The sequence below is a fragment of the Solanum pennellii genome, chromosome 6 (genome assembly GCF_001406875.1).
Source record: "Solanum pennellii chromosome 6, SPENNV200".
NCBI lineage: Eukaryota > Viridiplantae > Streptophyta > Magnoliopsida > Solanales > Solanaceae > Solanum > Solanum pennellii.
The window spans coordinates 59,155,700-59,174,404 of NC_028642.1; the positions used below are offsets into that span (position 1 = coordinate 59,155,700).

Consider the following 18,705-nt stretch of genomic DNA (forward strand, 5'->3'; position numbering starts at 1 on the left):
CCCCCCCCCAGCGCAAGGGAATCCCTATAAGCTATAGATTGCTCTGTGAAGTTTTATCAACTTGACAAATTTCATTAACTTATTTATGTTCCGAAACAAGATGAAATGGTAAAAATTCTACCTTATCATCACTGGCCACTTCAGCCATGCTTCTAGGGAAGCTACTCCAGCTAGAGTTCTGCATTCATTCCTAATCAATAGAATTTTGAATGCTTTCCCTTCCTGAGTCTATGGAAGAATTACTATTGTGAATTTGGCCAAATGGGCACTGGAGCTTGCTGTCTGTTGTCATTTCTATGTGAATTTATTGAAGGTTATGCTAATTCCTGTGCAGCATCTTCAGATGGTTATGTTTATGACTATTATACTGTTAAGAATGATAACAACCCTGATGAGGATATTGCTAGCCCTTTTCCATTGTAAGGATTCGTACAACAAATAACTTTCGTCATATGATATCTTAACTTTTCAGCTCTTACTTAAATAGTTGATGTGGTTGTTTTAGGGTACAAGTTGATGAAGATGATGATTACTATGACGGCCCTGATCATTCAGACTACGAATCAGATGATTCCAATGGTCATCTCTCTTGCCTTTTCCACCCCGTTTCAGTATCATTTGTTATTTAAGGTACTTTTTTGTTAGAAATGTTTTGATATTCAAGTTCTTTTTCAGCTGAACATAATCCCTGGAATGATTACCCGGATGAAGAGGAATCTGAAGACGAGGATGAAACCCAGGCATCAAATGACGAATCAGAAGCTTCAAGCAGCACTTCTGAGGAACAATATGGATCTGAAACTGTTGGTGTAATTTCTTTTAAAAATGAGGATGTGGACCGTGAAGACTGTACAGATTATGCAGATCCAATCCTTGAAGATGATATGTATGGTGAGTCCGATGTTGAAGCTTCCGATGATGATGAGGATATATGGTGATCATCACTACAACACCATGTTTAAAATTTCTCATCAGTACCTATGTCGTGCATACCTGTATATGTCTTTGCAGATCATCGTTAACCTTACTTTGTGGGATGACATGTAGTTATGTGTTTTGAACTTGCTAATTCTGATATCTGATGTTGTGGTGAATGGCATGTTGTTATGTCATTGGGCAAAGATCTTTTCCCGAGCTTTTGCGTTTTTAAAACTTATCTTGCCAGTATTGTAAATCTCAGCCGGGTTTGCCTACCTCTCAATTGTAGTTGCCTAGTTTAATGATTTATGAATATGTCGTTTTCCATTGTTGTCCAGCTTGAGGTCCAGTTGAATAGTGTTTGGGCTCATTAAATCTCTCTCTTCGGGATCATTTGGTACACAGCATGAGATAGTACCTCTGATCAAACATGGGATAAAATTTCTACAAAGTTTTATCTTGTGATTATATCTCATGTATCATTTGGTACACAGCATGAGATAGTACCTCTGGTGTCGCTGGATCATCGGATATCATAGAGAAAGAAATATGAAGAAGTGTTATTGAGACCAAATCGAGTTTGGATGGAACTGAACAAGGTTGAGCGAACGAATATAAAGATCAAATGTCTTATTATTATATTAGCATAGACACGGTCTGTAGACACTTTCGAGGAAGAACCGCTCTGATACCACTCAAGGCAAAATAAAAGGAATCAGATTGGGAGCTGGCCTTAGTGGGACACGTGTAGAGGGGGGCTGCCTCCACTCCATACTATAAATGAGGTGGTGAAATCCACTCCATACTATAAATGAGGTGGTGAAATGCATTGCAACATATCATCTTCTTCACCACTTGGCTTAGGCAGCCATGGAAATGGAGAAAACCAACCATGCAACTCTTGGCCAGCAGCTGCAAAGAATTTGATTAGTAATCTCTTTGCTTGGTGTGTTAATTCTTTAGAATACCTTTGTTAATTAGCCATTAGTGTTAAGAAGGGGGCGTGACCAGTAGCTTAGGAAGTTTGTTTTAGTTATTGAATGTGCTAAGTATGAACGGAAACCATAATCGGATTATTAGTGGTGTCGTGTTAGTGTTTGGGCTGTTTTGATTAAAGCAAATTGCGGGAAATTCTGTTTTGGCGTCATGTATATGGTTAATGTGATTATGGGTATATACTCCAAAGGATGAATACGATAAGGTAGATGTGTTGCGAATTATAAAACGAGTTATCGCTCGGTGTGTTGTTGCTTCGCTGCTATGGTTGCCGAGACGGAACTGTTTTGGGGAGGGGGCTGTTTAATATGATTCTTTGGGTTATATGTGTTATTGGTATTGCTGTGGATAATTTGGGTTGTTGTCGGATTGGGACGAAGTAAGGAAAATAGGGGAAGTGCTGCCGGATTTTCGTTAGATTATTAGCTAGCTTACAATAAATAGTAAAGCGCGACATTTATCTAATTGCGGCACGATTGTTGCTTGTTATAGATTAATAGCTTGAGCAGTAAATATTGGACGTGCGACTCGACTATACGGTATGTAACGCTATCCCTTCTTTCTTTGTTTGGCATGACCTTTAAAAATGAGCGAATACCGGACAGGTTTGATACTTACCTCTAGAGCGTCTAGGTGACGTATATTCTTGCTTCCACAACTATTCCTCTATATATCGGCTATGTCTAAGACTATGATGATTTCTCATATCTATGGTAGTGCTTCTTAGAGTCATTGAGATTTTACGTTTCCATATCGTATTAAAGGTTCATAATCTTGATAAAACGTTAATCTTTGGTAATACTCCTTGCTGGTTCACGTTGATTATTCTATTGAGTTATAAGAAATGATTTTAATTGCATATGGTTGCTCATAATATTCTGCTCGTGCATAGAGTCATTTATCATTTCACCGAGTCCCGGTCCGAGTAATGTTCGTGCGGAGTTTCTTGCATATGTCACCGAGTCTCTCACTAGAGGGCCGGGTATGTATATTATATATATGATTGGTGATGAGGATGGTTATGATGATGATGATGACGGAGATGATGTGATGACTATTTCACCGAGTCCCTCACTAGAGGGCCGGGTACGTATGATGTATATATATATGATGATTATTTTGCCGAGTCCCTTACTAGGGAAGCTGGGCACCTTATATGTTAAAGATATGCATGATTTTCACTTAAAAGGTACACGTGTAGCGATATCTTGTTTCGACTTATCATGTTGGTATCCTGTCATCTTTACTTTATGTTTTACATACTCAGTACATTGTCCGTACTGACCCCCCGTTCCTCGGGGCTGCGTTTCATGCCATGTGTAGCGTTTCTATCTAATCTTGTATTTTAATTAAATTCTACAAAACATTTTTTCTAATTATATCCTCGGATAATTAAGAAATTTTCTATTTTATGTAATTGAGCCAAGATATATAATTATCGAATCATCTTTTTGTGGCCTTTTAACTAGCTGGGAGAAGAATAATTTTGTCGTCATGTTTGGTATTTTCTCAATTGAATTATTTGAGGGTTAAATTATCGTCATCTTAATAAATTAATAACTCACAATATATCAATTTCAATTTTTAAAAGATAGACCATTTACTATTAAAATCAAAAAGACAATGAACGATAATAAAATCGAATAAATCATCTACGTTTACATATAAAAATTTCAAGTTGCAGTTCTAATATGTATGCAATTATATAAATTGTTCAAAATACAACTAATTAGAAAATCGCATATATCAACAAATAATAAACTTAATTAAGATTAAAAACGTCATGTAGTGATATATATCTTTTCAATTAGTAAAGGTTAAACAAGTCACATTTCAAATATTACATTGACTCGTATTAAATTTATTTAGCAGCAAACAATTCTCTCTAAATAATAAAATTTGTAAGCTGATATATTTAAATAAATTTACCTGCATAAATAGGGGTGTCAAAAATGAACTCAAACATATGTAACCCGTACCCGTCCATAATTTTAAGGGTAGGGCTCAAGATAATTTAAATTGAGTTAAATCTCAACTCATTCAAGGTTAACCCATTTGAAGAGAATTCTCAATCGAGCCCAATTCAATATTCAATTTCAACTCGTTTTAAAAATTTTCTTTTTTAAGGTATGTTCCTATATTGAAGGTATGAATTATTATCTATTTAACATCTTTTAGGATTTATCTATCCATTTAGTTTTTTTTTTTAACAAAAAATCTTGAGCGGAAATTCAAATTGTGATTATAAAAGTTATTTATCAATATGTTAAATTATTGAAATTAATCGGGTCAAATTGGACGGTCAAGACCCAACCCATTTTTTAGCCCATTTGAGTCCAACCCATTTGAGCTCAAAGTAAAATTGAACAAGTCAAGATCCAATCCGATTTTTATTTGATCCATTATAATATTTTCAATTTCAACACAACCCGCCTATTTGACACCCCTAAACATAAACATAAAATATAAAATTAAAAAAATAAATAAAATGATAAAAAGATTTGAGAGGTATGTTGTATTTACTAAGATCAATACCATGACATCAAATTTTACGTATTACTAATACCACCATAGGTATTTTGTGTTTACGTAGATTAATACCATGACATCAAATTTTATGATTATTAATATCACCAAATCAAAAGTATTAGTTATACATTTCATAATACCACATAAGGTATATAATTATCAGACTCAAAATTTCTATCAAATATAATATTAATTAAAAAATACTACACATAATATATGAATTATTTCTCTTAATGCTCTTTACCAAACGATTGATTAACCTTCAACCTTATATAAATGACAATAAAAAACAAAATTAAATTATATATAAAAAAAATTGCAATTTGCAAACATTACATCAATAACTACTGGGAGCCGCAGATTTGTCCTCTATAGAAAAGATTAATTAGTTAGTGCTGGAAATTATCTAACCATGCAATCGATACCTATACATTATATAGTTAATAAGTAGCAGGTACTAGCTAATAATGGAAATTAAAACTATGGCCACAAGTGAGGGATTTATATCGATTAATTTGACGTAAATATTTGATACTGATAAGTTTTTATCTTATCATTAAGTTAAAGTTCAATTAATGCAGAGGATGATACATATTCTCTGAGTCTACTTTTATTTGTCACGTTGTGATTTTTAAAAGTCAATTTGATTGATTTTTAAAGTTAAATCAGATTACATTAATTCTATATTTTAAACAAAAAAAATAACTATATGAAAAGTATTATAAATTGTAATTTTTTGCATATCAATATGATGAAAAAATACATCTTAAAATGTTAGTTAAAGTTCTTATAGTTTGACTCTAAAAATAAAAATCGTGATAACAATAGTGGACGGAGAGAGTAAGTATTAAGTAGTAAACACATGGGTAAACATCGAAATTTTATGGCCACAAGTGAGGGATCTTAGTCGGTTTATTTGATGTAAACATATGGATAAATTTTGAAATTTTATGAGATTATAAAATGCGTTCAATTTTAATTGAGATTCTATAAAATGTGTTCAATTCAAACTAGGATACTTAGAGGCTACTTAATCCTAAATCTTAGTTCACGCTTATATACAGAGTATAAAATTTTCGTTCAATTTGAATTGAGATTTTATAAAATGTGTTTAATTCAAACTAGGATTCTTAGAGGCTACTCAATCCTAAACCTTAGTTTACGCTTATATACAGAGTACAAAATTTTCTTAAAAGACAATTATAATGAGCTTTTAATGTCTTCTAGACCTTAAGTAGTGGTTCCTAACTGTACACCTCTTTGATTTTTCATTTTCACCACAATTTTCTTTTATATATATAGTAGGTGTGTTCGTATTAACTTAGGTATATAGTACATACATTGATTGTTTCATCGAGTATTTGTTATTTTTTATTAGGATATGTGAAGTTAAGTCTTTTTAAGTTTATAATATGTGCATATTCAATGAAAATTATAAACTATGGCTACTAGCTAATAATAAAAATTAAAACTATGGCCACAAGTGAGGGATCTATCTCGATTTATTTAACGTAAATATTTGACACTGATAAGTTTTTATCTTACCATTAAGTTAAAGTTCAATTAATGCAGAGGGTGATACATGTAATTATTAATATTTTCTCCGTCTATTTTTATTTGTCATGTTGCGCTTTTTAAAAGTCAATTTGATAAATTTTCAAAGTTAAATTTGATTACATTAATTCGATATTTTAAACAAAAAATTTAGATGTTCAAAAACTATATGAAAAGTACTATAAATTGCAATTTTTTGCATATCAATATGATGAAAAGATACATCATAAAATGTTAATCAAAATTCTTATAATTTAACTTTAAAAATAGAAACTATAACAAACAATGATGGACTGAGGGAGCTAGTATTTAGTAGGCACTTAGTGATAAAGAAATATAGACTATGGCCACAAGTAAGGGATCTTAGTCTGTTTATTTGATGTAAACACATGTGTAGGTATTGGAATTTTATGGGACTCTTCAAAATGTGTTTTATTTGAGTTGAAACTCTATAAATTGTGTTCAATTCAAACTAGGATTTTTGGAGGCTACTCAATCCTAAATTCTAGTTCACGACTATATATAGGGTATAAAATTTCTTTAAAAGACATCTCAAAATATTCCATAAACTATTTGGTGTTTTTGAAGATCAAGATCACGAATATTCTATAAATTGATAGAATATTAATATAGAGGTAAAATTAAATCATTCATTGTAGTTCGAGGAATATGCCACTAACGACTCTTAAATCATGAATAAATTTTAGGAGAGTAGAATCAAGGGATCAACAAAATTGTACCATAATTTTGATGAATAAAGTTATTTTTCTTCTTATTTTATTGTAATTAGAATTTATTTTCTATCACTTTAAAATTTGTTACAAGTACTGATAAGTTCTTTATCTTACCGTTAAATTAAAGTTATAGGTAATTCAAAAAAAATAAAAATTAGGAGTCCCAAAAAGTCTAGGATGAGATTACACTTTGCAGGTACTTTTGAACTTGGAGGAAATTAGGTTTGATTAAAGGCTGGACAAGTCTAGAAATATTTATTCACATATACTATACATTAGGTTTAACAATTGAAGGACCATTTACTTTGGGAGTAATTATAATTTGATGACTCCACCATATATAACCAATAAAATCAATACTGACAAAGCTAACTTAGGTTCTTTAACAAGATAAGTCAGGTCTATTGGGCTGATCCGATCTAATTCGAAATTTAATAGGGTTGATTTTTAGAGTTCAGTTAAGAAAATAATTTTTTAACTCGGTCTAAATAAGACTGTTGATTTGTGTGGCTTGAGAAATATCGATAGGGTCGGCCTGTGGCCAATGAAAAATTAATTAAAAAATTATAATATATTATAAAATTTAAATTAAAGAGAGTTCAAACTCAAAACAATTAGGTTAATAATTCTATTTAGATATTTATACTTTTACTTGAAAAAATTTTTAATAAACATTATAAAAGTAATTTTATTTGTGTATGATTAAAAGGTAGTAACATTAACATCATGTAATATTTTTTGTCGATATTCATGATAATATTTTTAAATTATGATTTATAATTTAATTAAAAATTAAAAAATATATATAATTTTTTTAAAAATGGGCTGGCCCGGCAAGCCTGTAGCCCATGAACTTGTGGGTTGGGCTGATCGTTTTCTGGCCCACACAAAAAATGGACTAGCCCAATCTGACCCATAAAATATCGGAGCCTGTATAGATTAGCCCGAAGGGATGGTCTAGCCCATATTGAGAGCTCTACTTAGTTGATTTCGCTTGGTCACATTCACGAGTCATAACCAGCTAAGATTAAAGTTTAATTTAACACGTTTATATATGATAAAATGACCTCATTAAAAATAATAATATGTAGTAAATTTGTACTACTACAAGAAAAAGGATATGCAACCAAGGTTATGATAATAGTGAACAATAAAATAAGTTAGAGAATTCATGAGATGTTTCCGATTCATATCTCAGCTGAGACAAAAAAAATACAAATTTCTCGTTTCAATCTTGATAAACATAATTACATGATAACAACAAGGGAGAAAAAAGAAAAGGTACAAAAAATTATGAAATAATTAGGTCAGCCTGACAGAAGAGACATAAATTGATTGAGTTACAGATAGATATTGGATATTTCGCATTTTCGAATTTCAAGAGTCAAACGAGTTTATTTTTTATCGTAAATTTTTAAATATTTTGAATTATTTGTAACTCATATTACTTTTTACATAGTTTATAAATATATAAATTTCATTTCAAAAAATTGAAAATTTTCGATCAAACTGAAACTGTTTGACTCTCAAAATATAAAATATGTCATAACTCATATAAATTCGAACAGAGAAAGTATTTATCTTTTTTCTCTCCATTAATTTCTATTGTTTCTTCGATATAATTGTATTTCCTTTTTGAGCTTAGTGTCTATATAAGAAATTAAATAACATTATTATTTTTACAAAGTAGGTGTAAAATTGTGTACACCCTTACTTCTTTAGATTTTACTTAGCTTAAAAAATTACGATTGAATATATTATTATTGAACGAACATGTTACAATGAGATCAATTACTATTTATGTTGGTGCCACCTTTTTTACACAAGCAACAAATACAACTTGCCATGTTGTTGTAAACATCCTTGTAAATTTCTAAACAAGAAAGATTATGTCAAACAAACATGAAATAGAAAAAGGGGTATTGGAATATATCTACAAGTATCGAAAACTACAAAAACTATATTTAATACGAAACAAATATCATGCCAAAGTGCCATATATAGATATAAACACAATTATTTTTATTAGTACTAGAAATAAAAATATAATTATATGAACCTAATAATGAAGTTAAGGAGTCCAACACTCTTAATTCACTTAGTTACTTAACCAAACTGCAAACCAGATTTTGCCCTATTTGATGTTACGTTTACAACAAATTTTTTACTCATAATATTCTGTTTTAGCATATTTTACAGCCGCAAAATATTATTTGAAAATTTTTAATTTTCTTACTTGTGAAATACACGCAATTATAATAAGCTTTTAATGCCTTCTAGACCTTAAGTGGTGGTTCCTAACTATACACATCTTCGATTTTTCATTTTACCACAATTTTCTTTCCTATATAATAGGTGTGTTCGTATTAACTTAGGTATATAGTACAAAACCAAATTGTTTCATCAGGTATTTATTATTTTTTACCAGGATATGTGAAGTCAAAGTTATTTTAAGTTAATAACATGTACATATTTGATGAATTTTTGAAATTGGAAAAAAACGCATCAAAATTACTGGATTTGATTCAGCACCTAATCGAAGCTCTAGCTCTGATTGTAAAGACATGTATATTTTAATTCTTACCATCAAAATGCTTAGACAAATAAAAGAAAATATATAATTTTCTTGGTTAGTGGTAAAACACTCTCACCAGTGTATCACGACCTATATTGACGATAACATAAGTGATAATCCGACCGTTGTGATTCAAATGTAGAGTCGAAAGCAATTATGAGTCATTTTTTTCCACTATAAAAAGAAAATTTCTTAATATAAAAGAATTCAATAATTTATTTGACACACACTAATTCTCACAGTTATGTGTGCAGTTTAGGAAAAGATTGGATCATAATAGTCTAGTGTATGTAATTTTATTTCTTATTTTATGAAAAATTATTTTAATTGCTTAAATTCATAACCTCCTAATCATATAACAATAATTATATCAATTATACAAATATTGCTCCTTTCAATTTGTCGTATATACAATAATGTAAAATGAATAAAAATGTCTTACCCCTGAATAAAGGGAATTCAATTGAAAAGACCTTAATACCACGAACCAAAAATTATATTTGTAACTTTTTCATGTTTGTGTCGAAATTTACTTTCTTCTACTTTATAATCTATTATTAAAATAGAATATTTCCCCTTTCTCTTTTTTTACTCTGAAAATATTCTAATGGAGTAGTATTTACTATTCTTCCGGTCTATAATTTATTTTATTTATAGAATATTTTCACTTTCTCATTTTTAGTCTCAAATATTCCAGTAGTATTTTTTTTTCTGAGCCCTCGTAGTGAAAATTCTGAATTCGCCACTATTTTTAACCATCCCACTCCCACCACAGCCACTAAAACTACCATTTTCACACTTACTTATATTTCAAGAAAATATTTTTCGGAAAATAATTTCTAAGTCACGCTAAACACACCCGTACATGTAACTCAGGCCCTGCCTCCTGCCAAACACATTTTCACGTAAACATCTCCTATTTAAGATATTTCCCATCTATAAAACTACACACATTCTTCTTCTTTTGTTATTTATTATTACTCATCAAACTTTAAACATCTCTAGTTTTTTTTTCCCCAATTTAAAAAAAGAACTGAAATGTCTAAACAATGGATGAGCTTAGTTGGAGCATTATGGTTACAATCAATGGCTGGAACAAACACAAATTTTCCAGCTTATTCTTCGCAAATTAAAAAACTATTATCGATTTCTCAAATTCAACTCAACAACTTAGCATTCGCTTCGGATGCTGGAAAATTACTTGGTTGGTTTGCTGGAATTGCAGCTAATTATTTACCTCTTTGGTTAGTTCTGTTAATTGGTTCAATACTTGGATTGATTGGTTATGGAGTACAATATCTTTTCCTCACAAATCATATAAATTCATTATCGTATTGGCATGTATTTTCACTCACTTTTTTAGCTGGAAACAGTATTTGTTGGATCAATACTGTATCGTATATCGTATCGATTCAGAATTTCCCTTTAGATAGACAAATTGCAGTTGGAATATCAACTAGTTATATGAGTTTAAGCGCTAAGATTGTTACTGATATAGTTGATGTTGTTAACGTTTACGCCCCGAGTAAAAGGGCTGAAACTTATCTATTGATGAACTCTGTTTTACCCCTGTTTTTCGCCATTGTTGTTGCTCCGGTGATTCGGGAGATGAAAATTGATAAATCGAGAAAGTTATCAGATGGATTCCGAGTTATGTTTGTTATTACTATTGCAACGGGGATATATGCTGTGTTCACTAGCGTAAAACCTGCAATTTCGAAGCTATTGCCAAGTTTATTGAGTTTAATTGGAATGGTGATTTTTTTGTTGTTACCAATCGTCGTCCCGTTGGTTGAGAATATGAAAGAACATTGGCATGGAAAATGTTGGCTAAGAAGAGATCCAAGGATTTGTGATTTGAGTAAATTGGAGGAAGATGTTAAAACACGAGAAGAGGTGATTAAAGAGGATAGTGATGTTGGATTTGAAGTAATGGAGGAAATTGGAGCTAAGAGAATGTTGATGAAATTGGATTTTTGGTTATATTTTTGTGCTTATTTGTTTGGTGGAACATTGGGTTTGGTTTATTTGAATAATTTGGGACAAATTGCTGATACTCGTGGATTTACTGAAACTTCTTCATTGGTTTCACTATCATCTTCATTTGGCTTCTTTGGTCGTCTTCTTCCTTCACTCTTCGACTATCTTTTCTCCAGGTGCAAATTTCTCTTTACATATTTATTCGAAATTTGCTGATGCAATTAATTTAATATTTTTTGGGCCTTTTTTATTGAGTAGTGAACTAAAAATTTTTAGCTAAGAATATTAAAGGTTAATATAAGTGTGTAAATAAAGTCTCATATTGATAGATAAGAAAAAAGAGTATGCTATTTATAAAGTGTTGGATATTATAAATGGCGTGAGGTCTAATGAGGGATTAAAACGAATAATATCACATTAGGTTTAGAGTATCCTTAAGTTGTTTTAACCCAACAAAGGGTATCTGAATCAATGATTTGATAAGATAAGTATAGAGGTCGACTTAGTGCCTTTGGTTTATCTACGAGTTGTTTTATCTTTAGTCGTAGCTGAAAAAATACATACATTCGGGTGTATGTGAACAAGTCATTGGTAGTCAAAAAGAAAAATGATCTCCTTATAAGTTGTTGAACACTCTTAATGGTATGATGTTTTTAGGGGAAAATAATACGAGATTGATCCATAGCAGACAATAACATAGTATGTACAATACTAAGAGTATCCTTAGATTTTTTTAGCCCAATACACACCATACTTCTTGTGTTTTCTCTCTTAACCGATTAATTCTGATTTACATCATGAAGCCATCGTATGGTCCATTTAAACATAAACGTTCCATACCCAAAGTTTCATTAATTTTGGAAGATAAAATCTGAAAACATTTTATCAAGAATTGAAAAATGATGGGCACTATTACACCATACTTGTTTCTGGTTGTTTTAATTAATGCTTTTAATGCAAGCAATTCTTGAAAGAATGTTAGTAGTTGGTTGTAGTGAAATTTATGGAGCCGCTTGTTATGGTGACATTAATTCGTGTGTGATAATTAATATCAGAAAACCCAAATATAATCATCACCATTCATTTTATTTTTTCTTCTGAATTTTTTAGACCAAGTATTTTCATGCATTTAATTCACTATATAAAAATCAGCTTAAGTATATATTAACTAGTCTTATATGGTACGTATACTTCGTGTTCTTATATTAAACACATATTAATTTGGAATTGCCTGGTTATAAGCAACACAAATGTCAAATCAAATTATACTTAGACATGAGATTTAGAATCTGTTTAGATTTGGTTTATAAGTTGATCAAATCTATTTTTAAATCAATTTTTTATTTTTGGAAATATTTGGATAATATAAAAATAACTAAAAATAAGTCAAAGATGAGTTAAAATAAGTTACGAAGTGTTTGGTAAGGTAAAAAATGATTCAAAATAAGTCGGAAACCAAAAGTAGGTCTCCCCCTATTTTTTATTTTTTGACTTGAAAATCATTTCAGTTTGATTTTTTATTTTTGACTTAAAAACTACTATTTTAAGTCAATCCAAACAGATTTTTAATTTGGTTTATTAGGACACACAAATGAAAGCGCAAGTTATACGATATTATACATATATTTGCTGACTATTTTGTTAGGTCTCAAAATTCGTAGATTAGACACCTCATTTTGCCACATCACAACATATGTATTACACAATTTATTTTTTTTACTTATTATCGAAAAATGTTTAACAGGAACTAATATGAGCAAATAAAAGTGCTCAATATGTAATAGTCATAGTTGAGGTGTCTATGTGAAATATGCAGACAATTTTAAGGAATTGCAGATGACCTCAGCCTATTTTTATCTATTTTCTATGTTTCAATTTACTGACACACTTTTCTATTTAGTTAATCTAAAAAAATATATGTATATACTCAAAGCATGTCTTAGCCCAAAAATAATTTTGATGTATATAGTTACCTGTTATTGTCCTTTACTTCACTTGATAGTGTAAATATTCTTTTTACATGGCCACTCCATTAGGTCATATACTAAAAATAATTGATGACACTGAGTGATCATCGTAGACAATATAGGTCAGTGGCGGAGTTAGGTGGAGGCTTATGGATTTAGACGAATCCATTATCTTTTTCATAGATTCTATTAGAATTTCTTTTTAAAAAAATTATATATATTATTAAGTTGTCAACCCTCAAACAAATTAATTTAGAATTCCCAAACTCCTAATCTTGGTTCCGCCTTTCCACTATGAATAGTTACACGTTATTATACGTCAATTTTAGTCAGATGATTCAGAAAATTTATTTACTATCAGTGCTCAGAACTAAAACTCGTCGATTTATTATTTATTTCAGGAGTAAATATGCAATATCAAGACCAGCTACGATAGGTTTAACACTAGCACCAATGACAGGAGCTTTCTTTTTACTACTCAACAATAGTCACATTTCACTTTATATTAGCACAGCTATAATTGGAATTTGCACTGGAGCAATTACTTCAATTTCAGTTTCACAAACCACTGAACTATTTGGGACCAAAAATTTTGGTGTTAATCACAATATTGTGGTAGCAAATATACCAATTGGTTCATTTATATTTGGTGATTTGGCAGCTATGCTTTATAGAAAAAAAGAAAATTTCTTAGGTAGTTGTTTGGGAATTAAATGTTTTCAAACAACTTTTATTATATGGGGTTGTCTTTGTTCACTAGGAACTTGTCTTGCTTTTATTCTTCATAGAAGAACACAAAAATTTTATACACATTTACGTGGAGGATATTAATACTATATTTATGTAATAGTATTGTTTAGTGGTAAGATGTAACGTTAATGTATAGTATATATTATTATATAATGTAAATAAAAGATTTTGTAAACGATTATGTACTGTGTTATATATAAATGGCTATTTTAGCCGAATGAATTATAGTTGTTGATTCTCATTATGTTCATTCTAACGGCGAAATCAGGAACTTACTACGAATTATTTAAATGTAATATATAATATTATTTATTATATATACATATAATTTTTTGACAAAAGCTGTTAAACTGATCATTCGTTAGTCTATTCTCTTTTATTAAACTTATATATGCAGTATTATTTTATATACATGATATATTTTAGCGCAATAAAGAATACTCAACTGACCGTCTTCCCGCCTATGTGGTTATGCCATGGGCAAACTGATTCTTATTTGGCTATATGTGAAATCGAGAATAAAATATCTACTGAAGGATGTATAAAATATTGTTGGGAAAATCCAAAAATATGTCAATTTTCTCCTGTTGAACTCAAAGACACGAAGTCATGATATTGATGCAAAATAATTAATTAGAGGATTAAATTTATGATGTATTAGAATATATGAGGTAGGTGTGATCCTTAAATAAAAATGTACCAATTTTATCAATGCCAACTGCAATTTTAATGAAAACAATTTTTGGGACCCTAATAATATGACCATATTGAAGTTTATTGTCCATGGTTTCAAAAATAGAGGGTACGTGGGAGGCGTATCACAGTATCACACCTTTATATATGGTCACTATAGATAAGAAAATCGTTGTCCGTTTGGCCATTACATTTAGTAGTGCGTGTTTGGACAGTTCGAATTTAATACTAAAATTTCGATTAATTAAGTAGAATTGGACCTAAGATCTTTTGAAGCTCGAAACTGAACTAAATAGTTGTGCTAATATTTATAATTCAGATATGAGAGTTATTCATGAACAGCGCATTTTGTGTTCACATATGTAAATAATAACTTCGTAGATCATGGCCATATATCATCTTTCAAAAGCAAAGTAATTATGTGACCTTTTTTCTCTCTCTCTTATATACTAGTAATTCCTATGTTTATAAGTATAATATAAAGCAGAAATATATAACTCAAAAATAAAAAATAAACATACTATTCATATTATATTCAGTGTGAAAAATTAAAAATTTCATTGAGAATATTCAAGATTTAATATATATGAAAAAAAAAATTGATCTATATATTTTATACAATTTTCAATAGGGAAAATTGTATATAATAACAAACTAATAATCTAAAATAAATGGAGTAACTATGGTTTGATTTAATTGTGCTCCATAGCAAATGTTTGCAAAAAAATTGTCAGGCGCCTCTCTCCCAAATATCTCACTCGTCACTCTCTTCCAATCTCGCGCTCGCTTCCTCACTTTTTATACAAACACAAGTGTATAAAAATTGTTTCTAATTGTATAAAGCAGAAAAAAATGTATAAATACATATATTTTTGTTCCCCTCTCTCCCATCTTCCAGATCTCGCTCGCCACTCTCCCAAATCTCGCTCACCATCCTCGCCTTTCTCACTTATACAAACAGAAGCGAAATGTATAAATTGTGTTTCTGTTTGTATAAAGCGTGAGAAAATTGTATATATACATGCAAGTACATATATTTTCGTCCTATGCACTTATAATTATATAATAAAAATACTCCCCTGCCCAGTTTCTTTTGCCTTTCTCTCTTTCTCGTTTTATACAATTTTCAAATTGTATCTAATTTCTCTCTTTCTCGTTTTATACAATTCGATGCAATTGTATATTCCTTGTCAAGTCTCTTTTGTCTTTCTCTCTTTCTCATTTTATACAAATTTAAATTGTATATAATCGTTCTATACACTTATAATAATACAATTCGTTTTATACACTTCGTTTTTATACAGTTCTCTACCCAAGTGTCTTTCTCTTTCTTGTTTTATACACTTCGTTTTATACAATTTGCTTCAACTGTATATATATAGCGAATTATACAGTTTCTATGTTTGCTATGGAGCGCAATTATGCAAACTTTGCTATAACATACAAATATGAATTTTTTATTTGGTATATGTAAAAATTGTGCTTTTCAATATACATAATATATTTTTTTAAACAAAAAATATTCAATAATATAAGCTACATGTTGATACGCCATTGATTATGTTATTATTTTGATGTGATTGCTATTTACTTATTAGATCATGCATTCACCCACTGAGGACTGTATTACATTTAATATATGATCTTAAGAATCTAATTACTCGAACAAATGCATCATATTCCTACATGATTGGACATCAAAATTATGGATTTATTTTATTTAAAACAAATCTAATGTCAAATAATTAGTATTCGAGACCAAACAACAATTGGATTATATACTAATGAACCTAAAAGTTCTCAACCACAATGCATTTGTCTTAGGTAGGACATGTTTTACCCTAAAAGACTTCCTAATTCCGAATTAATTGAACTCCAATGCATGTATTGAATTTGACGATTAGAATAATCGTCGAGCCATATATAGTATTTTTTTTTTGTCACAATTTAGGTGACACTTTTCATTTTCGAGAAACAATTTAAATTTAATCAGAAATTTGCACATAGTATAATCTTCCATTCTTTTTTAAAAATAACTTATTTGAATCTCAAAATTCGAATAATATCATAATTGGGACGGAGAGAGTAGTAATGAAATTTCAACCACAATTAATTGGTACAACAACAAAAACCATAATTTGTTCTCATCTGATAGTCTATAACAGTCCTGCAAATAATAAATTTTGGGAGAAATTCTTGATGGAGGACCATTTAAAGAAAAGGTTGACAGATGAAAGTGTTTTTGGCATGGAGGAAAATATTACTCATATTTGATTGGTTAAAATATTTCGAAAAATAATATTTTTGGGAAAACAAATATCTTAAAAATGAAAAAAAATGATTTCTCTAATAAAAGTAGAGAAAATAAATTTCGAAAATAACATTTCAAGTTCATTGTCTCATTTCCGGACCCACACGACATCCTAATCCATGCCCCTTGACCATCCCACCCTAAAAACCCCACTCTCGATTTTCTTGGGGGATTAACATGAAAATTTGTTGCAAACTTATTTTTCTGCTAATTTTCATACTAATACCTGAAAAAATTCCTATGTAATTCACAATTTTATCGTAGTATATCCCATCTCGTCCACATAGTATTTTATAAAGATACACAAATAATATTTTTTACTTAGTACCAAATACTAAAAAAATAATTAAAATTTTCACTTTTATTTTCCAACAAAACATTGTCCTAGGGTAGGCAACAAAGTTTGTTAAGAGTTAGGCATTTATGTTAATTTACTTTGTATATGCAAATTATCACATGATACTGTCCTCTAACAAGTTCTTTGCTTTATTCCATTATATATAATATATGTTATTTCCCCTTTTTCAAAGCCTTATAGAAGGACAAAGACCAGGCACCAAGATTGTGCTTCATATGAGGATTATAATTGTTAAAGAGTAATAAAATTAATCATGTCATTTGAGGTGAAAAGGTTGTGGTAGATGATCAACATATGGTAAAATTAATTCATAAAAATACGTTTGAGACATCTTTACAAATTTTTTTCTTTGAAATTGTTTTTCATGTTATATTTTTATGTTATTTGTTTTCTAAATAGTATATGAGTGAAGAAAATATTCAGACAAACGATGTTACTGCAGAAAGTTTTAACTATATATAATGTATATAGGTCCATAAGAAAACGTTTAACAATAATAAGAAACTCTATTTTTTAAAATATGTTTATATGTAAAAAAAATTATAGTTTTGTCTGATAATTAGACATATTATTATAAGAAAAAATGGAAAAAGAATTATAAAAATAAAGCTTGGTTAGAGTATTTGGGAAAGTTCAGCTATCACCTATATATTGTTCAAATTATCTTAAATTTGGAAATGAAAACTCATCATTACTCAACTTATCTTAAATTCACTCGCTTATTTAACATTTCTAACATGTTACAAAGAAAAAAATGACTTGATATAATATAACATCGTAGGTCATAAAATATAAATATTTTTAATTTTCTAAAGTAACCACCACCAAGGTGAAGATAGGACGTTGAAAATAAATAGAAAATTTCAGTTTTGCTCCTTTTTTTTAGTGGAAGTTTTACTCACTCGATTATATCTAGATGTATTTTTTATTTTTATATTATGAATCTTTTGACTTGTATGCCTGCATAGAGAAAAAACATTGGACTTAATTATCAGATTCTTCAAAAATTAGCTTGTTCACACTAATCACCAAATTATTAATCCAATAGTCCTTTATTTATATGGAAATTGAACAAACCCAACCATTTAATTTTATAATTATGTATATCAAATGTGAAATAAGAACACCCCATTATCATATAGCTTTAGACTTTTTATTATTTGTTTATAATTATTATCTTATAAAAGTTACTTTTTGTGAATACGTAGTGATAGTGGCTAAGTAAAACAGGAATTAAATTGATTGAAGCAACATATCACACCATTATGGTGCAGGATGGAATATAATATGATAATATTTGAAATTCATTTATCTGATTAATTTAAATTTGTACGTTCTAG

The 18,705-nt window shown here is 29.6% G+C and overlaps 2 protein-coding genes across 2 annotated transcripts in view; both read left to right on the forward strand.

The window, feature by feature from the left end:
• The window catches only part of LOC107021145 (RNA-directed DNA methylation 4), a 4,895-nt gene extending 3,646 nt beyond the window's left edge, over positions 1-1,249 (forward strand). The window contains exons 8-10 of the mRNA XM_015221749.2: positions 335-419; positions 506-579; positions 676-1,249. Coding sequence (XP_015077235.1) covers positions 335-419; positions 506-579; positions 676-938 — 422 coding nt within the window. The 3' untranslated portion in view covers positions 939-1,249. The remainder of the gene's footprint in view (positions 1-334; positions 420-505; positions 580-675) is intronic.
• An 8,992-nt stretch (positions 1,250-10,241) lies between these two features.
• LOC107021676 (protein NUCLEAR FUSION DEFECTIVE 4) lies at positions 10,242-14,181 on the forward strand. Its single transcript, XM_015222376.2, has 2 exons — positions 10,242-11,462; positions 13,655-14,181. Exons 1-2 carry the CDS (start codon positions 10,345-10,347, stop codon positions 14,082-14,084), a joined length of 1,548 nt encoding a protein of 515 aa, XP_015077862.1. The 5' UTR covers positions 10,242-10,344; the 3' UTR covers positions 14,085-14,181.
• Positions 14,182-18,705: the final 4,524 nt, after the last annotated feature.